The sequence below is a fragment of the Cuculus canorus genome, chromosome 2 (assembly GCF_017976375.1).
Source record: "Cuculus canorus isolate bCucCan1 chromosome 2, bCucCan1.pri, whole genome shotgun sequence".
NCBI classification, from domain to species: domain Eukaryota; kingdom Metazoa; phylum Chordata; class Aves; order Cuculiformes; family Cuculidae; genus Cuculus; species Cuculus canorus.
The window spans coordinates 54,097,685-54,122,559 of NC_071402.1; the positions used below are offsets into that span (position 1 = coordinate 54,097,685).

Consider the following 24,875-nt stretch of genomic DNA (forward strand, 5'->3'; position numbering starts at 1 on the left):
CTTTCCTGGAAGATACCTCTGATTCGATAAACTGCATTTACAGCCTGATCACTTTTACGAGTGCTGGTGATCTCTTAAAGCATGTGTTTGACTGAAGACAAGTACCCGTGTTTGAAACAAAGCACATGTCTTATACTGGCTGCTGAGTCAGATTTGCTTGGCCCGGATTTAGTGTGTGGAATCAAGTCTAAAGTTTGTGTGGGTTTATGGTCTTCATCACTGTAGTATGCAAGTTCCTCGCAGGTGTTAATGAAATTATATGCAGCGCTCTCTGATACTGCTGTTAGAGTACTGTCACTCCCACTTTACTCAGAGGGATTTGATGTCGAAAGATGTTAAGTAATTTGAGCAAGACTGCTTAGCCAGTCTGTGACAAAGCCTGTACATTTAATTATCATTACTGAAATTTTGTGTTTAAAAGAGCCGTAGTGGATAATATCTTAAATCTCAGATGATTATGGTTTCATCTTAAATTTTTACATTTTCTTGTTCTTTTCTTCCTTTACTTCCTGTGGAAGGACAATAGAGTCTAATCTGGAATTCAGATCACAAGAGTTATGATTACAGAGCTAAAGCACACTAATAATTTGCCTAGACAAGAAGTAAATTCTTCATTCCTATTGTTAGGATGTCTTTCAAATGGTACCTAATGGTACCAGATGTCTGCAACCACTGGAGTGTCGTGGAGTGCCAGAAAATCACTGTGCCATTCCTTTCCTCATCTCTTATTTCAGGAGATCTGTGCAGTCTGTGGTGGTGAAGACTAAACTTCCTGTCTTGAGTTTTCATTTTAAACACAAGTTTTGATGATCAATGACAGAAAGCTAAAAATACACCTAAATGTCTCTGTGATTCTGAAATTGAGTTTCTGAAAAGGCATTGTACTCATGCTAAGAGGTAAAGTGTGAAGTTCCAGAGAAATGAGCTGTGAATTGCAACTGCAGTGGAAATTGATCCTGTCGTCAGTCCCTGCTCATTCGCAGGAAAGGAGAGGGGCAGAGAAGGAGCCAAGATCACTGATTAAATGGGATGCTAAAGTGCCAGGGGCTAGAACCGGGCTTGCTGGTCCCTCAGGTCAGAGCTGCAACTGTCAGACTTCACCGCTGAAGTCTGATGAAGGAGAGCAGTATGAAAAATGCTGCAGGCACCAGCAGGGGAATTAGTAAGAACTACCTGGCTAAGCTTTAGGCACGACAGGCAGTGTGCTCCTCTGGGAGGAAAACCTCTTCTCTTATGAATTGCTAGGCCTCATTTCCCCCATTCGCTTCATGATTTGAACCAGTGAGGCATAAGGAAATAGCTGGAATAACAACGGAGGCTTAGTTCATCTAGAGAACTGCGGAGTGAGTGGAGAGGTCTGGCTCTATAACTTCTCTGCAGGTGGGCCTGTACCAAGTAAGTAAAAAAAAAAAAGGTTCAGCACATAGCTGTTGTGATATGAGGTGTATACGTTGCACAGAATGTCATCAATATGGCACATTAATCTTCTTATTCATCTTCTACTCTAAAAAATGGGATTTCAGTTGTCATTAGCACTGTGAAATGACACTTCTCTGTAGGGCTGTCACCTTACCTGGTGCAAGGTAACAACAGCAGACCAACAGAAAGGATGACAGCCTTTAAGTACTACATGAATAGTTAGTGGAAGTCTCATGGGCACAGCAGCAGCATCTCCATAGAATGCTTACTTTTTCACCAGAAGCTGGGAACTTACCGAGGGAAAGTAATAAAAAGACCCTGTGGAAAACAAAATCGACGACATGAAATCATCGTGTTGTGGAAATTAATTCAGCTTTCCCTTTTGAATCATGCTCATTAGCTGTCATTCTCTTTGTGTTGCTTAACAGTTTTCTTCCCCCAAGTATCCTGTGTCCTTCGTGATGAAGAGCATATACTTTCAGGTGTATTGGAAGTGATGTACTGTCCTCTCAGAACCATATCACATTAAATATTTCCTCTGGAGTATACAACGATACCTCCAGAGAAGCTCAGTGCTAACTTGATCAAATGCAAACTTCTTTTTCTAGCTTTTGTTGTGATAGCTGCGATTTTTCATGACTGTTTTGAGCCACATGATTTTTTTAATCCAAAAATTCCATTGTTACCTTGGCCTTTTTTTCTGCTTAAAAGTAGACAAGTTTCCTTTCATCTCTCTCCTACTTACTGTATGAATTCACTGTATTTAACCAAGAATTGTCATGTACTTGAAGCATATAGGTCTGTTATGACTGACAACTCAACTATATAGAGCAGATGAGAACTGATGACCTCAGGTCTATAATGAAATCGTGTCTGATAAATAGAAGAAATGTGCTATTGGAAATAAAAACAAAATAAAGCAAAAAAAAGTAGTGGTAATTCAGGAATTAGCTTTAATTAATTAAACAAGTAATAAAGTATCAACTGTTCACCAACTGTGTCCATTTTGAGAAGCTGAGGATACAAAAATGAGTCAGTTGTTTGGAGTACAGACCTGTATCTTCAGAAGCTCTTTCATGGGCAAACCTCTTGGAAATATTTAACCTTATTTTCTCTGTGGACATGCCTGTAAACCAGCAGGTATCCCACCTGGTGCATCATGTAAAATCTTGCTTTATTTTTCCTTAAATGTTTGTCTTTGCCATCCCCCAAGGTTGGTTTTGTTTTTATATCCTACCTCCCCTTTTCTTTCCTCTAAGTCCTGTCGTTGACTGGTGACTGGTTGATATATCAACTAGTTGACACATCATGCACATATGCTTACCCCAAGAAGGGGTCATTAAGGCCCTATAGATTTCATAATACTTGAATAAAGATAAGGAAAACAGATAAGAGCTGCATAGCTATCTGGTACTGTAGATGAGAGAATCAAGACAACAACCAAAGCAACCAGAGAATTTGCCTTGTCTGATGAGCTTTATCCTGTGAATATCAACAAAAGCTGTGTTATGTCCCATCTTTTACAATCTGATCTCTTTTTTTTCCCTCCTTGTCTCTTTTGTTAGAAGTGAAAATGTACATTTCTCATAGCAGTGACTTCAACATTTAACTAGAGGGCTAATTTTTACTTTTTATTAAGGTAACATGATATAAGAATATCTTCCTCCTGGGCAGAAATCTTAGATGGGTTTTGATCCTTTTTTTGTACGGCCACTCAATTTCAGTTTTAAAATGCTACGAATTAGTTTTATGTCTCTAATAAAATGATTTCTCAGCTCCCCTGTGAATTTTCTGTTGTGCCTACCATGGAGCTAAGCAGGCTTTTCCATATCCTTGCAGCTAGAAACTTTATTCAGCTGCTTAATGTTGTATGTCAGGGTCACCTCAATTTTGTTGATTTTCTAGTCCTATTTAGTCCAATCAGATAGCATTACAGTTACACAATGCCCATCAGATGTCCTTTGCTATTCCTACTGTCATGTAAATGAAGAAATGGTTAGAAGCTGATATGAAACCAAAAAAAGGAAAACTCCTTTTTAATTAAATTTATGTCTGAATTATGCAGAAGTAAATACTTAAGGAAGACGTGAAACTCATAGGATTTGACAGTCTTTGAGGTTTGCTTCTCATTAATCTTAATTTTGTAGCAATGGAAAATATCAGAAACACTCCAGACACCAGGAATCTTAACTGGGGTATCTGAGTGCGGAAGCTAGTAAATGGCTCTATACTGGTTTATCCTTGGTAAGAACAATTTTACCATTGAATCTAGTCACTAGAAAGGAGACCAGGATTAAGCCTGTTGTTGAATTTGTTTTGCTTTGTCATTTTATCACCAATTAGCAAATATTGTGTATTGGTGATCAGCACTGTTGGATAGTGGCAATTAATTAAAAAAAAATAGAAAAAGAAGCTGGAGGATTTAAAGAGAGGGGAAAAAGTACTCTGCTTTGTAGATGTTAGAGAGAACAAGCAATTTCTTAACACCTTTTCTTCAAGGAGTTAAGATGAATAGCATCTTTGAACAAATATTTCAAACATGCAGGGATTTTACTAAAAAGTAAAAAGATGAAATCCTGTGTAAATTGTTTAGAACATTTCCAGTGAAGACATGTTGATTAATAAACATAAAAGAGGGAAGATGCATATTAATTTGTTTACGTATAAGAGGCTTCTAGCTCATTAAAAATCTTCTAAGTATTTAACTACTGAAGCAGTGGAAAGAAATAGACATTGTCTTTAGTCTTGTTGAGGGCTCCAATATGAAAAAAAAACCCCAGATTATTGCTAAATATGTATAATAGCTCTATTAATGACAGTGTTTTGAAAATGGGAGGGGGCATATTAACTCCGTGTTTGATCATAATATGGTAGAAATTTGGGTTCACTTTTCTGTCTCAGTTGCTGGGACCAGTAGAACTGAAGAAAATTTAACTTCATCAGCCACAGTCTTTGGTTCTTGTACAGAGATAGCCATAACTTCTTGGATGGGATTTTTTAGGTGTGATTTATGGCTACTTATCAAATGGGGGCTCTCTAGGAAAGCTCGAGTACAATCGATTATCAGCTGATGTGCCTCCTATCATTTCTTTTGACTCTGTGCTAAACCACTACTACAAAATGAGGTATTTCTCCTGTTTATTTTAGATGTGGTAAAAAAAATAAATAAATGTTAACAACAAATGTTATAGAAAAAGAATCCTTTGGACTATTTTAAAGGAACTGGAATCTTAACTTAATTTTAAAATAGCCTGTATCACCGAATAGAGATTGAGTAATTGCATTCAATCTTACTTAAAAAATAAATGAATAAGAAATAGTTGAAGAACCACCTAACACTTCTTTGTATAAACAGTCCTGGGAGAAAATCACCAGATACTTCAAAGTTTTTCCTAAAACTACCTTTTCTTTTTAGATTCTTATTTTGTGAAGGCTTTTGCTCTAAAAGTATTAACACAAATTAACTTTTTTTGAAAATTGGACATTTTCTGCAAGCAACAGATAAAAAATATACAAGGTATTTAAGCTGTATCGTGCAGTTTGAGCTTAAGCATAAAAGCTTTCTGGTATTTTGCTTGCTCTCCATTTTTAATTAAAAATGCTTCTGTGTCTTCTTACTGGTTTTTATTTTTCCTGATTTTTTAGAGACTCATACTTATTGTCATTTGCACTATGAGAGATAAAGCAATGAATTTCTGTTTCTGCTTATATGTCATATTTATAGAACTGTATTACTTCTTATTACGCATGTTACTTACTATTATAACATGAATAAATAATCATACCAGAAATATGTTGGTTATTTTGCAGATCCAATGCGTGGGCCACGGAAACTAGAGGTTGTGGAGATCAAATCCAGACAAATCACTATTTGCTGGGAACCATTTGGATATAATGTCACACGTTGCCATCGATACAACCTCACAGTCCATTACCGTTACCAGGCTGGAGGGCAAGAGCAAGTGAGAGAAGAAGTAAGCTGGGATACAGAAAGTTCACATCCCCAGCACACAATTACTAATCTATCACCATACACAAATGTCAGCATCAAATTAGTACTAATGAATCCCGAAGGACGAAAAGAAAGCCAAGAACTTGTAGTGCAAACTGATGAAGATGGTGAGTCTTTGTATTTATATTGTACATGCATACTACCTGATGCTCAATATACTTTTCTATGTAAGTGCATGTTCAGCTTTCACTAAAATCTGTAATGGATTTTCCACTAACTTCAGCAATTTTAAGACAATTAAGGGTCCATTGAAAGTGTTATAATAATCTTTTACATAACTTATAACATCACACATCATTTAATAATTTCTTCATTAAACTCATGACTTGTGCTTGAACTATGTTCTGCATCTTAAAAGTTCCAATATCAGTTTGAAGAAACTCCAGATGATTGTTGACAGTATCCTTAAGTAACCTTTTCTTTTGAATTATTTCTTAAATATTTGTTCTTGATTTGTGGTTTCAATTTCTCTAGCTTTGGCTTTCTAACCACCAGATGCTGTTAGTTGCTGATTGAGACAATATATTCTGCATATAGACATTCAAATATTTCGCTATTCCCTTCATTTTAGTAGTTTTTGGCTAATGTGGGCTTTTCAGATATATATTTTTTTTCTTTTGAGCAATAACATAATTTGTTAGTGTCTTTTTTGAAGCATGGAGCACAGAAATAGTTACTGTGCCTCTGTAATTCTCTAGTAATATTGTATTTAAAGATTATACCAGCCTCCTAAGTCCTCTGTGATATTATTGTGATTGTACACACAGTGAGTTTACTGGAGCTCTCTTAGCTATGATGCCAATATGGGACTTCCTTGTTGGTCATGCACCAGGAATCATTTTCACCTTTCCAGAACACTCTGTGCTGGGGTGTAGACCTGTAGGGCACTCTACAAGTATAAATTAGGGGGTTTTGTCCTTGCTTTTAACCATTTTAAAATGCATACAGTTCAGACAAACCTTATCAAATGACTGGCATTGCTTTGTGTAACAGATCTGTCCTCCAATTTTTATCATCTGCAATCTGAACTGGAAAGGTATTGTATTTTCTTCCAAATAGATTTGCTGCAAACATGTTAGAAAGATTTCTAGAAAAAACTTCAGCAATGATGGGTTCCTCTTATAATACTTGAAGTCTGTCATTTGAACCTATTAAATCATTTAATAGATGCTGTATTGGTTTTGTGTACTACTAATTTCTAATGAAAATATATGAGGGAATAAATTAAACAGTTTAGGAATGTATGATTGCTAATGCCACAGATTTGACAAAGCATAGCTAACAAAAACAATTGTTTAATTAGAATTAATTTTGCTGTCATCCTCTAATTTTAATACAGTTCAACTGTAGGATGACAAAGCTAAAGACCTTATTGTCATCAGAACCTTTTATGTATTTTTCTTTACAATTTTCTTATTTCTGGCCCTCTGGAACTTTAAATTATTCCAAGATCTATTAAAAAACAGCAGTGGCTGACAGAATATCTTGGACAAAAATTATAAAATTTCAGTATATTGTACACGTTCAGTAAGGTTTATAAATCTGGATGTGACACCACAGAGCATGCTGACCCAAATAATCATCATAATTTTTTGAATCACACAATCATGTAGGTTGCAAGGGACTTCCAGAGGTCATTTAGTCCAACCTTTTGCTCAGAGCAGATGTCTCAAGGTCTTATACAGTGGAGTTTTGAGTCTCTCCAATGATGGATATCCCACAACCTCTCTAGGTAACCTCTGCCAGTGTTTGACTTCCCCTTTGGCATAACTACCCAGAATTTATTGCTTTCAGAGAATTTTAGAGGGTTGCCACAGCATGTTGCTGTACTTCCAATTTATTTATACTATATTTAATTCCTCTCCCTTTACACATAAATTATAGAATCGTAGAATGGTTTGGTTAGAAAAGACCTTTGACACCGTTGAGTCCAACCATACCTGTCCAATACTAAACCATATCCCTGAGCACCTCATCTACCCGTCTTTTAAATAACTCCAGGGATGGTTACTCAACCACTTCCCTGGGTGGCCTGTGCTGGTGCCTGATAATGCTTTCAGTGAACAAATTTTTCCTGATATCTAATCTGAGCCTTCCCTGGTGTAACTTGAGACCATTTCCTCTTGTCCTATCACTAGTTACTTGAGAGAAGAGATCAACACCTACCTCACTACAACCTCCTTTCAGGTAGTTGTAGACAGTGATAAGGTCTCCCCTCAGCCTCCTTTTCTGTAGGTTAAACAACCCCAGTTCCCTCAGCCACTCTTTATAAGACCCTTCACCAGCATTGTTGCTCTTCTCTAGATCCGCTCCAGCAACTCAATGTCCTTCTTGTACTGAGGTGCCCAAAACTGAACACAGTATTTAAGGTGCGGCCTCACCAGTGCTTAATGCCGAGGGACAATCGCTTCCCTAGTCCTGCTGGCCACGCTATTTCTGATACAAGCGAGGACGCTATTTGCCTTCTTGGCTACCTGGGCACATTGCTGGCTCATGTTCAGCTGGCTGTCAACGAGTACTCCCAGGTGCTTTTCCACCAGGCAGCTTTCCAGCCACACTTCCCCAAGCCTGTAGCATTGCATGGGGTTGTTGTGACAAGTGCAGGACCTGACATTTGGCCTTATTTAACCTCATATCGTTCGTCACAGCCCAGCCAGATCCAAATTTCCAAATGAGCTTTACCAGTTCTCTTCTACTTGGAAGCAAGATTTAGTGCCCAGACATAAGGTTGCCCTAACGGCCTGATCTTACTGGTCCATATAGGACTGGTAAACCAGTTCAGAAACCATCACCTGTGTCCAGGGAGAATCCCCTTCGTAGAGCAAGGGACTTTACAGAGTGCTTTGGAGAAGTAATTATGAAGTCTCAAACCATATAAACTCCCAGACCAATAGCACAGAAGAGGAGGGTAGTGCTCTAATAAACCTAGTAGTGGGAAGGAGTCACCAGATCTCTTACTTTCAGATCTTCTTATTCTTTAACCATTCGAGTAAATCTCAGATGGGGATCTGAGAAATAAATTCAACCACTGCAGCAAGTAGTTTCCTCCTTCTTTTTCTAGCATGTGGAAAATGTTGTCTATTTTCTTGCTAGATTTCACGTATAGTTTGCAGGGAAGTGCTAACCCATCAATTCTCGTTGCCTCACAACAGTCCATTTTCCAGGATTTTCTTTACATATTCCATTGCAAGTGTTGTTACAAAAATCAAATCACAGATCCATGTCTTATACTGTTTACACTTTTTCTTCTCTGAAAACTGCATTGAGGTTGGCTTGAGGGCAAGGTGGTTGTTGCAGAACAAACAGATGACAGAAGAAGATTCTTGAGAGTAGTTGACATATCTTTTATCAGAGCCTTCTGACATGCCTAGCATTTCAGAGGTCATTCTCATGAGTTAAGAGACTAAGAAAAATGAATAATGTCATATTTTCAGTTTAGCTGCTTCATAATTTCCCTACGTTCACCTTGTTGTAGGTCTTCAGACCTAACGTCAGTGAGCACCACTGTTCCATGCAGCGTGTGGCTTGTCGTTCCAAGCGAACCACTCTAGTTCAATCTGTTGAAACTATGCCTTGCTACTTCAATGCTTGTCCATTTTCATATATGAATGTTTAATATGTTTTTCACTGTAGGAGAGTAACACTCCTGATTTGTAAGTATCACAAATAGATTTTATATACAAGAATTTGTGTTAGAGATATTGCCTAGCTCTTTATAGAAAACTGATTTGTCCTTTTCTTTCACCAATAGTATATTATGGGAAAAATGTGATGCTCACTAACTGCTAAAGGTGATGCATATGTTTCCTTAATGGCACTTCTTATTAAATAAATCATTCTCTTCCTGAGCTACCCTGGCCTTTGCTTATGTCTTGAGAAAATAATATTGGGATAGGTTTTATGCCTCAATAGCACAAATATTAAGTAGAATATTTCCTTCTGAAATTTTTCTCAGCATTTTTTCCCTTTTTTATCCATTAGTCCCGAGCGCTGTGCCACTTGAATCCATTCAAGGGAGTACTTTCGAAGAGAAGATTTTTCTTCAATGGAGAGAGCCAGTGCAAACATATGGTGTGATTACTTTGTATGAGGTACCTAGTATTTTGCCATGTTCTAATTTTCATGTATAGTTTTGATTTTGGAAAGTGCATAATTACTAAGAAAATGTATAATTTTTTTTTCCCAGTTTAAGTGAAGTGAATCTTCTTTTTAAAGACAGTAGCACTTACAAAGTAATGAAATCAAATATATAATGTGGGAGTGAATTATGCAAGACCCAAAATGCCCCTGGGTTATCAACTTTAAAAAAAAAATGCTATTTTTAGAACCATATGACATAGGATTCTATCTAGTAACGTGGATCAAATGTGTAAAAGATTGAAAGACAGTTCTTAGTGAATTTTTAGAAAAAGAGGAGACATAACACAGTGGTGACAGTTAACATCACATTTAGATAAGATTGTTATTGTAATAGAAACAAGCAGGCATAATTAAAAAAAATCTCACATTTTTTAAAATGCAAGTTCAACAAAATTATATGTTGTTAGATGTCTAAAAATCACTGCTTTTCCTCATGTGAAACCTCTGCCCGAATACCTTTCAGAAAAATTGACAAAAGATTGCTCAGATTAAGCTGTCAAGTAATCACTGTTAAGCTTCTTACCTGACCTTACTACAAAATTGGTATTGAAATGTTTTGTTTAAAAAAAAAACTACCTAATGAGATATGGGAAAAAAAGAAAAGTTAAATTGAATGGTAACCTACTGGTACTGTTTTGAAAACTATTTTATTGCAAGAGGATAAAATGCTATGAAAAAGTATGAACTGACTTTTTTAAAAAGCCAACTACTTCCCAGCTAGTTCAACAGTTTCCTGTCTTTAGAGATCAGAGTGTTTCAGTTAATATGCTCATGTTTTTATTGATGTACATAGAAACACACAGGGATGAATCATCTTCCTATTTACAAACATACATACATGTCTGATTACATTGTTGAGGAGTATATGCACTGTATATATGCAGTTCATTTTTAAATGTATATAAATGCATAACCCTTTCGGAAATAATGTACATATTCAGAGATGGAAAAGAATAGCTTGGCCAGACTTTCTAAGGTAGTTAAGACTGTGCATGTTTGTGAACATCAAAAGAACCTAGCATTCCAACAGTGAAGAGAATACTGGAGAGGAGAATACTGGAGAGGAGAATATTGCAGAGGAGAATATTGGAGAGTAGAGGAGAACATTGGAAAGGAGAACATTGGAGAGGAAAATATTGCAGAGGAGAGGAGAATATTGCAGAGGAGAGGAGAATATTGGAGAGGAGAATATTAGAGAGGAGAGGGGAGGGGAGGGGAGGGGAGGGGAGGGGAGGGGAGGGGAGGGGAGGGGAGGGGAGGGGAGGGGAGGGGAGGGGAGGGGAGGGGAGGGGAGGGGAGGGGAGGGGAGGGAGATGCCAACTCAATCCGATCCGGTGGCTGAATACACCTATTTGCTGAAAGCTTGTTTATCAATACTTTTTCTGCCTTCATCTTTGCTTATAAACAAAAAGGGTATCACAAAGTTTTTATGCCTGGAGGCCAACACATATACACTAGGAATCATAGGGACATTTTACCTATTTTAAATGTATACTAGGTGAAATGTAGAAGTATACATATTTGGCCTGACTGAAGTGGCGCACAGGCTAAGACTCAGACAAATTAGATAAAATTTAGGTGCCTATGTTTTATGGGTTAATTTAAACTATCTCTGATGTCTCAGTAGGCACCTCTCTGGCTGGTACTGATAGATACGTCCAGAACAGTTCCAGATGACTCAAGCTTGAGAACTGAGATGTCTAGCTCCTGCCTATGCCTTCTTGCAAGCCAAAGCTTAGACAAAGAGTTATCTAAGCCCTGGCTGCATATACATTAACAATTCTGATCTAAAAAGCATAGCCACTAAAGCTGCTCTTATACAAACATATGTCATTTTTGGTACGTTCATGAACACTACAATGCTCATAGCATTCACCTTTCTGGGAGTGGCCTAAGAGCTGAACGCTGACTTGGTAAGGAGAAGGTCTCTGTAGGGGACCTTTCAACCTGAGAGATTTCCCAGTTAATGATAATCTGCCTGCAGGTGAGTGACTCGGGCAGAGAACTACAATGAGAGTTGACTGCTCCTTCCTTTCGTCTGCCACCCACCACTGGGCTACACACAACCTAGGTGAAGGAATTGTTGTGCCAGGAGGAAAGCAAGTACAAAAGTGCAGGGTGCTTTAGTCTAGAGTGCAGTCACGAGTCTGCATCTTTGCTCCCAGAGGGAAAGTTCAATCTCACCTCTGCGTGATGCATTTCTTACTCTGAATACCTAACTTTATTCTTAAAATTTCATAACTTACTCTGTTTTCTGGGCTAGGCATTTGGTTTTAGTGCCTGAAGGAAACAGGTTTTAGTATATGTGGTGGGGAAAACTGTGCATTGAAGTTTCAAATATTTAAGTATTCATTGCTATTGTGAAAGTGCAAATCTAGTTTTTTTACTAATATTTAAAGAATAAAGCCCTTAGATGAAATGACATAATGACAAATGATACCATTTTGCTTCTCTATCACAATTACAGGGCCACAGTGGTAGGAATAAAGGGATTAGTCGTTTGGGCAAGATTTCATCTACATTTGATAAAGATAGTCAACATCCAGGGAGAAAATTACCCTCATGCCTTTTTTTTTTTTTCTACTTAATGCAAAGCTGAACTGGCATTAGGAATGGTGAACATAAAAAATCAGGGTTTTTTTAAGAAAAAAGTAGGAGCATTCTTACAAGTAGGAGTAAAATACAGAAACAGAGCGAGTTCATTGTAACCAGGCAGAACACTTCTTTTGTGATGTGTTCTGCATGATCCATGGAAGAACTTCCTTCATTGCGGAACATCAGCCACTTAGCTATCTAATTACTTAACACTGCAAAAATTTATAAGAATCTAACTTAGGCTGCAGAGTCTCTGATAGCCTAGTATTATTTTCAATAAAACTTAAGTGAGATCTTGGAAAATCCATTTAAGAATCATAAAAATTTAGAAAACAGAGTTAAAGGGAGCTGCAAGAGGTCATTTTGTTCACATATCTGCAGCAAAACAGGACCAGCTCTATAAAGAACACAGTTGTGATGTAGTTGTATAACCTGTCTTTTAAAATCATCGAAAAGAGCTATGACCCACTCTGCCACAAGCAGGCATAACAACATTTACCATCAGAAAGGGAGATTCTTTGAGGCAATATGTAGCCTTAATTTCTGTGCTGATGAAAGTTCAGATATTTGGTAGTGTAATCATCTTCTGTTTTCTGTTACAATTAAGAGGGTTACTTGAGCTGTTTGTAAGGCACTTTCAGTTCAATTTATGGATGAGGAGCTGTAAAGGATCTACCTATATCTACCAAAATAATGTTAGAGTTTATCTAGATGGCATCAAAGTTTTTATTACTAATTTACAACACTTTATTGATGTTATACTAGAAGGGTAATTTAAAGATTAATTTTCATGAAGTCAGAGATTTTAGAAAATTGCAAATGTTTCAGGTATGTAATGCTGACACTTAGATGTTTCTATGTATTGTTTTATATGTCTTCTTAATTGTAATGGTATGGAATAAATATAGCAAAGATCATGTCAATTATCACTTTGTATAAGAGTGTTAGAATTATTCTCACTTAAATAATTCACTTTAAAAGTAAAAAGGGGGGATGAATCATTTTTACTTTTCAATTTTTTAATGGATTTCTTATTTTTAAATTCTCATTACAGTGCATGGAAATTAGTAATTAATAGAAGAAATCTGGATCAAGTTTTACTGTGAACTTATATTAATATTTCTAATGAAAACTAAAAATACTGTTTTAATCAAAGAAGAAACTGAGGATACAATACATGCTCTGCATATATTACTTAACATTTAATCTCTCCCTTCCTCCAAATGAGAACCTGACCTAGGTACAATATAATAACCTGAAAACTTCCAAATTAGCAATTACAATAGCTAAGCTTCAGACTGAAATACAAGCTTTACCCAGTTTCTGGGAAAATTTGCCTTAAGCTGTCCTTATCATCTGTTACGGATAATCTTGTTCACAGCAAAGTGTAATTATAGTAAAGTCAGCTGGAACTGGGGGCTACATGTTCTGTTATTTGCTTATCTTTTTTTACCTGCTTGTTTTGGTTTTGTTATTGTTGCTGGTCAAAATCAATAGTAAGATGAATTCAAAAACTGACACTGGTAAAGCTAGCATCTTAAAGAATTAATGTAAGCCTGAACCCATACTTTAGAGTTGTAATCTAGCTGCCTCTAAGTCTCTGTATCTATAAAAGTAATAACTCATGCCAGTTATGGCTGAGTTTCTGTGTCCCTTCATGGGATTCAGGATTTGAAGAGTATAAGAGAGTAAGATAGCTTATCATAAAATGTCTGACAGCGCATACATCAGAAGGGTTTACTGGATAAAGATGCAATCTCTGCCCATCTGCTCAAGGCAGTTTATGATTTTCTTATTCTTTTGCAGATCACCTACAAAGCAGTCAGTTCTTTTGACCCAGAAATAGATTTATCCAATCAAAGTGGACGAGTCTCAAAGCTAGGAAATGAAACTCACTGTCTCTTTTTTGGACTGTATCCTGGCACTACCTACTCTTTTACCATCAGAGCCAGCACGGCTAAAGGCTTTGGACCTCCAATCACAAACCAATTCACCACTAAAATATCAGGTACTTTACTAAAGAATATTATTGTTTGCTTATGATAATGGCATGGATGATTCTTCTATTGTTTACTACTTCTCTAGGATTTAGCAAGCAGCAAATTGAAAAAGTAAAATACATGTTCAGCCCTGAAGATGTCAAAGTGACATGCTTTAACATATCTGAAAAACTTCCAGGTGCTTAAATATCAGTTTGTACTTTGAAATCCTATTCACAACTGCAACTTATCACCCAAGAAACCCTATGAATTATGTGCCTGCAGTCAGTGCCAGCTGCTGTTGCAACATTTAGCATAGGGTTTTTTGGACATGAGGATGAGGGTTCCATTCAGAGCTTAGTCAGCCTTGACGTAATTCTAAATTAGTACAGTAACGGTGCGGGAAAATCTCTTTAATGAGCCATGAACAATTGAGAGCAGAGCAGAAATACTGTATGTCTAGTGCACTCTTAGAAAGCATAGCTGACTGCCAACCTGCGTATGTTCCTAGCAGGCGTGTGGACTGAAGTGGATATGAAACTGTATTAGACAAGAACATCAGGGCTAGTGGTTTTCAGATAACAGCAGCATGACTCTGTCACTTCTGCAGATCCATGAACAATATTTTAAAGCTCTCCCAGAGGCAGAGGAACACTTCATTTCTCTAGCTGATGGGATGCAGTACTATTACATACTCTAAAATGCTTATTTAATTCATGACAAAATGTCGTGCAAAGTTACAGTTGAAATCCCTTTACTCTTCCCTTCTCTATAATCTTCTTGGGAATTAAACTGACAGTTGAGCTATGGCCCCTTGATAATATTTGAAGAAAATTGCCTAATCTATTTGTGGTCAACTTTTCTTTTCAGAAAGGATACAGGAAGGCATTTGGGTATGAAATATTCTTTCTCTTACTTTGTAAGGTATTCTTTCTCATTCTTCGTACTTTTCCTCGTCACTCATTTTCTGCCCTCGCTGGAATGAAAAAATGTAACAGATGTTAATCAGAAATAGAGCTATTATAATTATCATTATATCATCATCATTATTACTATTATTGGCAGTTAATGCAAGGTGGAAATTATTGCCAATACAGGTGTTTGTAGAGAAAAAAAATTGTTAATTTTCAAGTTAGAAAATTATTCTTTATAGAAAGTCAAAACATAAGTAACACTGCTCAGGAATGATGAGGTTCCTTTTCTATCCTCTTTCCTGTACTGAGCAGGAACTTTGTCAGAAATCAACTTCTGGCATAGCAAGACTTGATAGGAGTTAGGGTGGCAGAATCAGCTCTTATTACAATGAGGAAGGAAGGAGACTATTGAAAGCAGAGGAGAATCTGTGCATTTGAGAATAGTGCTGGATCTTAAACTGCTGTTCTTTTCTAAATTTGATGTGTCACCGAATAAAACTCATTAGTGTAAACAGAAACTGCAGGCATGGTTGGGAATGAGGCTAACCTCCACACTACCAGGCAGCAAGTTTCTGCAAGTTGTCTTGTCTGCACCCGGCTCTTTTTATGCCATTTTAGTTACTCTACTAACAGGGAATGTTTGTTACTTGTCTTTAAATCCATTTTCTTGATTTATTTAAAATAGAAGTGGAAGGCATCCATTTCTTAGTATTGTTGAAAATTCACAACTGAAATGTTAGCTTTTTAATATGGTACCTTCTTTGCAGTGCTATTGGCCTGTGATCTCATTTGCTTACTGTAAGGCTTTGAGGCTTTTAATGTGACCAGTGCTCTCAGTTTTGGAGAAACAAAACCCCTGAACATTTATGGATAGGTTTCACTATTTTTTAGAACAGATGAGGTGGCAGCAGTGCATTTCAACCAGTTTCTGAACCAAGTCATTGCACTTTAATTTGTCTGGCTCTAGACTGCATTTTCATTTGAACAAAATATCCTTAATTTCCTGTCTTAAGTGTTTGAGTAGTACTCTTCTATACTGTAAATAGCTGCCATGTTTCATTCTGCAATTGTGTGAGTGGCACTGATGGATGAAGTCATCCGGATGTAAATATGTATTATAAAAAGCAGAGCTCGTAGCAGTGCCTGCTATCAAAATTGATGGACACTCTATTAGAAGACTGTTTAGTGTTGCATATAACTTAAGTCAGCTGTGTGGGCTGAAATTTTGTAAGCTGCCTTTCATACTAAGAAGAATTCGATCCATTTCAGAAACATGGCTGACATGAAAAATTCTGGTGGCTGATACATTGCTGAAGTGCTTTCAAATAGAAATTTAGCTGTTTTGCAAGAAGAGAGACGTTACTTTGAGCTATCAGTCTGAAAATCTGTCCAGATTTGAGCAATTTGTAGATGTTGCAGTTTGCACACAAACGATGGAAACTTGACAGAATTGAGATGTGAATGTCACCATACATGACATCCTCAATAAATGGGTTTAAGTTTTTCAATGTTTTAGAGCCTTGCCTATGTGTTCATCAACTCACTGTGGCCCAACACAGAGAGAGAGTCCCTAAAGGGCCTTATGTTCTAGTGAATCTGAGCTTTCTGCTGCTGAAGACCAGGGTGTGCAATTGCAAAAACTGTGAACAGGAAGAATATCTCCTGTTATCTGTATTTATTGATAAGTTGCTTGTTTACATGTGGACAGTGTGGAGGAGGAAGTCTCCTAACCTAAACAGGAGAAAAGTGTGGGAACAGATAATGCCCAGGTATCTATGGAGAAGAGAAAAAGTAGCCGGATCTAAAAGGTGGGACAGGGAGAACAACAACTCATATCCTGGGCAGGAAGACAGTTTTGGTGGAGGCATGCTAAGATTAGTAAAGAGTGTAAATAGGGACCTAGGATGCATAAGTTAGGAAGACTACAAGACTTGTTAGGTTGTTGGTAGGAGACCAAGGGTGAGAAATGACACAGTTTTCATAGCGTTTGGAGTTCATACAACTTTTTTGAGACTCAGTTACTCTGTGCTTCCCTTATTTTCAGGGTGGGCAACTTGAGAATGGGGTACTATGTGAACAAATTGTGGATATTCAAGACTGAAATATGTGAAAATTGTGTCTGAATCTTTAAAGTACTGTGCACTATTATGCCTTAGGCTTCTCAAAGTTGGTGTCCAAATTACTTAAAATGATTAGTCTAAATGTTTGTGCCTTGTATCCAGGATTGTAAACAGAATGAAACCCTCTCAGACTCCAGAAGGCTTTTGAAGATTAATTTTTTTATTCATGAAGCATTATAAAGCCAGTCAATATCAATGAAAAAGGACGATGTTAGTATTTTCACAGCAGACTGAAGAATTGTGGAGAACGGTGTTAATGCAATCCTTACATGTATATATAGGCCAATACATATGCCTTTCAGGTAGATGCAGCTACTACTGAGGAGGCGAAAGGGATTGGAAAACACACTTGAAAGAAAGGCTCACGTTGCTGGAGCTGTTTAATTTGCTAGAGGAACCTAGAGGTTGATATTATCTGTATGTGGAGTATAATATACTGTGGGTAACTTCATCATTATGGTACACAAACTATCCAGTGGCTGGAAGAGGAAGCTAAACAAATTGAGGTGCCAGATGGGTCTCCATGTTTAACACGAAGTATAATTAGTTATTGGAAGAACTTGCTAAAGGAAAGATCTTCTCCCTCTGCAAATGTATTTTCTTTTACAAGCAGGAATTAGTTTAGGGAAGATCACTGCCCTACATTATTCCTACAGTCAGAAAAGATCATTGCAATGACCACTTTTTGCTTCTATAGCCTTTAAATATGTTAATTGTGTATCATCATTAACAATCAGTCAATTAGGCTACAACAGACTGCTAAACAACCAATTAACCAAGCAGCCTTCCATCCAATATCATGTTAAAATGCGACTAGATGATAGCACTGAAAAAAGTAGCAACAGTAGAAGACAATAACTGATGCATCATTTGTTTTAACACAACTTTAATTGCTCAATGAAGACACAGTTTGCAGAAATGCTATTGAGTGTGGCTTCGAACTAAGATAAGCTCTCATGGTGGTAAACCTTCTTCATTGTCAGGTATGTCTGTGGTGGACGACAGACCCAGGACAGTTTCAACCCTGGTTAAAATTCCAGGAATGACAAATTCTGAGTGCATCCAAGTGCCACTGACATACCAGGCTTAGTTTCAAAAAGTATAGTTCCTTCAGCATACACATTCACAGATGCTATTCTTGAAATAATTTTTCATTTCCAAGTCATGGATCTGCAATACTTTCTGCAAACTTACTCCTACTAGTATCTGTTTCCTGTCTTGAAAGTGGCAGTCAGTTGGGATTTCTTTGTTTTTGCTAAGTTATTTAACTGTTGTCTGCCACTTGTGTTGTAATAGAAAGCATCTTAGATCTATAAATATGGTCTTTATATTTGAAGAAGTCTTTAAAATTACATATTCAAATAAAGATAAAGCTCTTAAAAGAAAAACTACAAGAATAACTGTTATTTTTGCATCTTTTCTTTATTCTAGCACCCTCTATGCCACCATATGAACTTGAAACACCTTTGAATCAAACTGACAGCACCGTGACAGTCTTGCTGAAACCTGCACAGAGCAGAGGTGCTCCTGTCAGGTACTGGGGAAAAAATCCTTATAAAATTAAAACCAAATTGATTAATTTCTTGAACATGTTTTCTGGGGATTTTCTACACAGCAATCAGTGTCTAAATTCATGTCTGTATTAGCACTAATTAAATTAAATAACTGAAGAAAATGAAAGTGCTTTGATGTTGAGTGTTCGTGTATTGTTTAAAGGATTTGATCCAGATGCAAGAGGCTTGTTCTTTGAAGATAAGGAACAAAGCCATAGTTCTGTTGTGTGGGTGGCTTCTTTAAGGTAATTGCTTACTGCAGTGTTATAAGTTCAAGGGCATATCACATTTTTTATGCTGAGCTACTGTCTTTAATACTCGCTTCTCTTGTTTCCTTCAGAGATTTAAGATAATCAACTCTTAGTAAGTTAGCCAATTTAAACAATAAGTTCTGTAACATTCATAAAGTATTTACATTTAATTGACCATGACAGCAAAAACAGAAAATAAAAACCAACCTGGGAAACCAGTAGCTCAGGTTCTTTAGTGCTGCATAGTACCCATTGATGAATTTCCAATTTGCAGAGGTTATTTTACCACCAAATGCACTGTATTGTATAAGTCCTTCCTTGATTGGAATAAAAGATGGCTGATGTTCAGTGAAGAAAACAGAGGAATGGTTATATTATTTTGAGTGAGAATGAGTAATGAGCATGATACTCTGAGTAAATGAAAATACAGATGAGAGAAATACAGATTTTTCAGAAGTTTAGCATCCTTTTCCTTTTGGCTAACCATGTATCATGAAAAATGGTTAATTCTTTTGTTACTGTAGGAAGAGTTTCCATCTATAGTGAATGACTATCAATTATTTTCATTGTGATGCCAAGGTTTTTCGTAATTTCTGTTTGTCTGGGAAATATAGATCTGATATACTCCTATATGTGTGAATGAAATATTTCCTCTATGTTTCTTCAGAATATTCAATGTTTCATATAAGTAGGGTTTTTTTTACTATGCAATATATTCATAGTTGCATTGTTTATTATATGTATTTAGGTCTGCATTTAGCAAGTACCATCCTGTTGGTCTTTCAGACAACTTTTTAAAAAGAAAATATTACACTTCGGAGAAATCTGAACCAGCTGAGAAAAAAAACCAGAAAGCAGTCAAAGCAGATTTAGTGGAAGTAGTTGATTTAGCAGACTAGATTAGAAATAAAATGATTTGATGTTTGTCTTACTTTATCTCACAAAGCTATAGTGTAGTCCTTCTGAATTCAAGCATCTGGATTAAAATAATACCAGTTGGAGTCATTGTTGTTTAAACACAAGCATACTAGACCATTAATAAAAAAACAGTTTAATTCCTTTTACCTGCATCACGAACTAAAGATGATTGACTCCTACAACAGTAGTGACACATCAGAAGCTTCACTGACAATGGAAAGGAGCTAGTTAGGAGATTAATGTGTGCCAAATAAGGGCATGAGTGGTTAGGAAAATAGGAGAGATTTAAAGTAACATGAAGCTATAGAACTGACAAAAGAATACACAGCAGCAAATTTATTGAGATCCTTTGCAACAGGTCATAAAATAAAATGAATGCTGACTACAAATTCAAAATGTAAATACTGGGTGAAGCAGAGTGAAAATTAAAGGAAGAATTTCTTAATATTTTAAAATTTTATTGTGCATTACACTCTCAAGCACATTGCACTGCATAGCTTGCAGAACACATTCTGCATATGGATTTTATCATCTTAATCTGTATTCATTGGGTGCTAAAAGTTTACTCATACTTCATTTATGCACACCACTAAGCAAGGTTCCTTGTCTATTGATTCTGCTACAACTACCAGCTTGGTTAATGCAGATTTTTGAAACTGCACTAAACTTGCAGTGTAAATGATTGTTGTTGTTTTATTGATCAACACATCAGCCGTGTCACAGAGAATTCTTTAGTTCCTGAGATGGATAAGGAGAGAACTAATTCCACCATTCACATTAGCAAAGCTAATCCATGAGGTCATTCAGAATTTTTTTTTTCCCTTGGATTAAATTATTTTACTCTAATTAAATATAAAAAATCCTGGTATATTATACCTTATTTAGATTCCACACACAACCACCACAATATAAAAGGAGAGAAAGGGCAGTGCTGATTGTTTAGATGTTGTTTGAAAAAGCAGACTTTATAGAAATGTTCGGGAAGCTCTGTTTACAGTGATAAAGTACACATTAATCACGAGGGACAAATGGCATTCCAAGTTGTTTTAGAATTCATGAGACTGGACACGATTAAAATGTGGTTTTTCACAGTTTTAATACAACAAATACTGCATGCTTTGTCTTCAGTTTCAGGTCCAACGTGTTTTATGGCTGTTGCTGCGTTTATTTCAAGGAGATTATTTCAGAATTATAGATGTTTAATGCTGTAACGCATTCAGTAATGATGAATGTATGCACTTCTTTAACAGCTGGCTAAGCTATTTTGATTTTTAGTATTACTTTAATTTGCAAGGCTTTTCTTTTTTTTTTTTAATTTAAGATGAAGGCTATTTCTGTCTTACTGTGGACATTCTCTTTTTTTCCAAAGGTGTGTGTGTGTAAGAGCCAGTACTACTGTAAAGAATTTGCATAAAAAGCATACAAATGCGTGTATTTTTTTCTATGAGGGCTCTTCGGCATCTGTTGAAGGATTCACTCAGGGTGGTGTAATTTATACCTTTTACTTCTTCTGGGCAAATTAGCCTAAAGTTTAAAATTCCGTGCGGCCAAATTGTCTGCAGGTACATAGATTGGTCAGTTCCATTTATGTTGACTAATGAATGCTAAGTTATTGCAAAGATCTGGCTCATGCACAGAAATCAAAAATCCAGTGGTTGGTGACTGCATGTATTGAAGTGTTATTTATATATTCATCTATGTTAGAAAGAGCTTTAGATTGTTTGCCACATTGATGTGACCTCTGTAGAAGATTTCCTGCAAACTTTTAGCTTTATCAGGGAGAAGCAAGTTTTTCTTTCTTGCACAGATTTACATTAAGTCTTGCCATGATAAAGGTTGAGTGTTTGCACTTCTTTTATCTCAGTTACATAATCAGCAAAATGCTGTCACCATACCACCCTCCTCCTGCTATTCTATGCCAAATCCTCAAAAAGCCTTAAGAGTAAATGTCACAAAGTTTTTGGCAAGAACCACCTAGTGGGAGCAGCAGACTGGGGAAAGTAGCGTGAAGGATAAGGAAGAAGTAAAGACTATCCAGGCACTACTCTGCTTCGTGATCTCTTTCTCACATTACAGAGCTGGATCAGCTGGATTTGCCCCATTAAACCCCATTGGCCCATTCAGCCACACTTTCTGCTCTTATAGGCACCACAGACAGCTGGTACTTTATTCTTAGAGCCTAGAGTAAGAGAGTAAGAGTGCCAAGCGTGTCAGCTAGCAATATGCAGTGGATGCAGTACATGGCGCTTAGGATGCCACATTACTTCCTACACTGAATATGTGGGAGTCCTGCAGCACCTTGGGCATGCAAAACCCAGTCGGGGTGAAAAGGAGAGAGGGAATTGCAGGAATTGCCAATTAGTATAATTTAAATGTACCTTAAAGTAAACATGTAAGAGCAAGCAAATAAACTTTGAATTACGTGAGTTGAAAGCTGAGTATATGCTAGAGTGAAGGCAGTCTGTGTAGTCTCAATGCATTCCCTTTATCATCAGTGTGCTCAACTTCTTCAACATGCATAAATAAGAACAACTCTGCTGGGAAAATAAAACAAACATATCTTTACTTGAAGTGCTTAGTTTTGCAAACGTACTTTTAATCTCTCTTACTTGCAGAAGTAATATATATTATATTTCAGCCCAGAAGGCCATATTAAGTTATTAAGTATTTTAAAGTGCAACTGAAAACTACCATAGAAATTTCATACTACATGTTATCTAAAGTGATAAGCACTCCTTTCTACTACTTGTTCGGATTGTCTAAATTCCACAGAGATTAACATTTCTTATTGGCCTAATCCAGACCTTTAAAGGCACCCTGTAAACACTGCATTCGTTGTCACAGGTGGAATTAAGGCCATCCACACATGGTCCCTGGGATAGGAACAGCATGATTCAAAGGAAGATGTATGGTGTAAAGAAACCTTTGTCAGTCCAAGTCCAGGGAGTACTTCATTGTGTGACTTAGCCATTTCAACAACACTCGTACTATAATGATTCTTAAATGAATGGCAAAGGACACCTAATTCCTACCCACTAACTAGCAGAAGGAAGGAGTAAATTAAACTGAAGTGGTCACCTTTGAAATGCAAAGACTCATAAGTAATACAGTAGTTCCCCACTGGAACCATGCACACAAAGCAGAGGTCACAGTTGCCTTCCCATCCCAGCCATATATATTGCAAGGCAGGAGAACGTGACTTAGGGCCTTTTCTTCAGCATAACTGGTGCGAGGAGGATCAACCTTCTACACGTCTGGCCATCTCCTCTGCTTTGTCACTGCATCTACTCACTTTCTCATAGGCTGGCAGCAGGAATTTACACTCCTTGTGCCTCATCAGTTAGGGCATGCAATACTGTTCAGACACTTCAATATGAAGAAATTGAATCATCTGAAGCATGAGGGGCCTTTTGCGAGACCCTCCAATCTGACAGACAGCCCTCCAGAGAAGCCACTACCTACCTCTATACTTGAAACTTGGTGTGTTCACAAAAACACTCCTCTGGCTAGATCAGCAGGTTAAATTGTTTTCCTGGCAATCAAGAAATCCAACTAAAAGCTAGCAAGCTAACCAGGCTGGGAGACCCATGGCAGATATCATTGGAACTTAAAAAGTAGCAGGGCTTCAAGCACTCTGAATACAAAACTTTCAGACTGGCTTCCATAACTTTGAAGAGACCCTGGGGTACTCGCCTTGCTGTATGAAGTACATGGCAGCTATAGGGCTAGGTCTCAAAGTTGTAATCCACTTCTCAGAGAAGAAGAGGTACTGGTATCTCAGCCTGAGTTTCTGTGTTGCATGGTAAGAGTGCAGCATTAATTCCCATGCATGAATTATGGAGGCAGACATCATGACTATGATTATAAATGCTGGATAAGTAATAAATGAGTTTTGACGTGGGAGAATGTTGATTTGCACAATAATAGATGTGTTTGCATTCTGTGTGGTAAAAAAATGTGGCAACAGCACAGACAAATAAAAGCATTGCAATATCTATCTATATTTTTAGCTCTGTCCTCTCACAATTCCTACCAACCATGTTATGTAATGCTAGCATGTTATTGTAATTTCTTTCTGTTCCCTGTGACATTAGGTGGTAATGCAGTAGTGAGGAAAAAGTAAATCTCATGTAGACACTTCTGAGGAGAGAAATCTCAAAACTGTGCATTAGCCAAGAGAGACTTGGAAAGCTTCCTAATAAAATGAAAAGTGAACTTTGGCCTTTCAAAGAGCTCACCGATAAAACAGTCTAGATATATGGTAGATTTATGATAAATGGTTGTGTTGAAATAATGTTACTATACATGTTCAAGTAGCTTTACTAACTCACTAGTATTCTGAAATGTCAGGTTTGAAGCATAGCCTTTTGAAATACTGTGAGACCCCCAAGGTCTAAAGAGCATGAAAGGAACTTACTGTCTGTTCTTTAATTTGCTCGCCACAAGCATTCTTTCTGTTGTTTAAGGGTCTGTAAACATAAAGACTTGAATTGTGTGCTGTAAGGTCAGCTCTTGCCTGCAAACCGTATTTCCAAATCATAGTTTTACAACCTATAAGGCAGCCAGTAAACTACTGTGAGGATGCCTGTGATACAGAAGGGAGGGGGTTTTATTAATGCCCGTAATTGTCACTTCTTTATAGCAACAAGTATAATTATTTACAGTAGAAGGGTCAATTTCAGTTTCATTGAGAGAGCAGTACAATAATTGCTTATGCTGTAAAAATGCTGTAGTTCTATTTTGTTATGCGGTAGAACTTGTCCTTGGACTTTTACTGTGAGTTAGAATTTATGGTACGTATTGCCTGGGTATGTATGGTGCGTCTTCACATGTCCTGCTGGCTTATTCAGAAGTTTCCATGGTCTTTTACTGTGACTTCTTACATAGTCCCTGGGTAAAAGGAACATTGAGTCTTGATTTCTTTAAGTAGTAATTTATGTCATGAGAACTCTGCATGTAGTGCTATTTGTCATT

The 24,875-nt window shown here is 37.0% G+C and overlaps 1 protein-coding gene across 13 annotated transcripts in view; it reads left to right on the forward strand.

Annotated features, from left to right (window-relative positions):
- PTPRM (protein tyrosine phosphatase receptor type M) overlaps window positions 1-24,875 on the forward strand; it is a 480,321-nt gene that overhangs the window by 251,056 nt on the left and 204,390 nt on the right. For all 13 annotated transcript variants that reach the window (XM_054057714.1, XM_054057715.1, XM_054057717.1 and 10 more), the window contains exons 8-11: window positions 5,230-5,538; window positions 9,413-9,522; window positions 13,973-14,174; window positions 18,611-18,713. In XM_054057714.1, coding sequence (XP_053913689.1) covers window positions 5,230-5,538; window positions 9,413-9,522; window positions 13,973-14,174; window positions 18,611-18,713 — 724 coding nt within the window. The remainder of the gene's footprint in view (window positions 1-5,229; window positions 5,539-9,412; window positions 9,523-13,972; window positions 14,175-18,610; window positions 18,714-24,875) is intronic.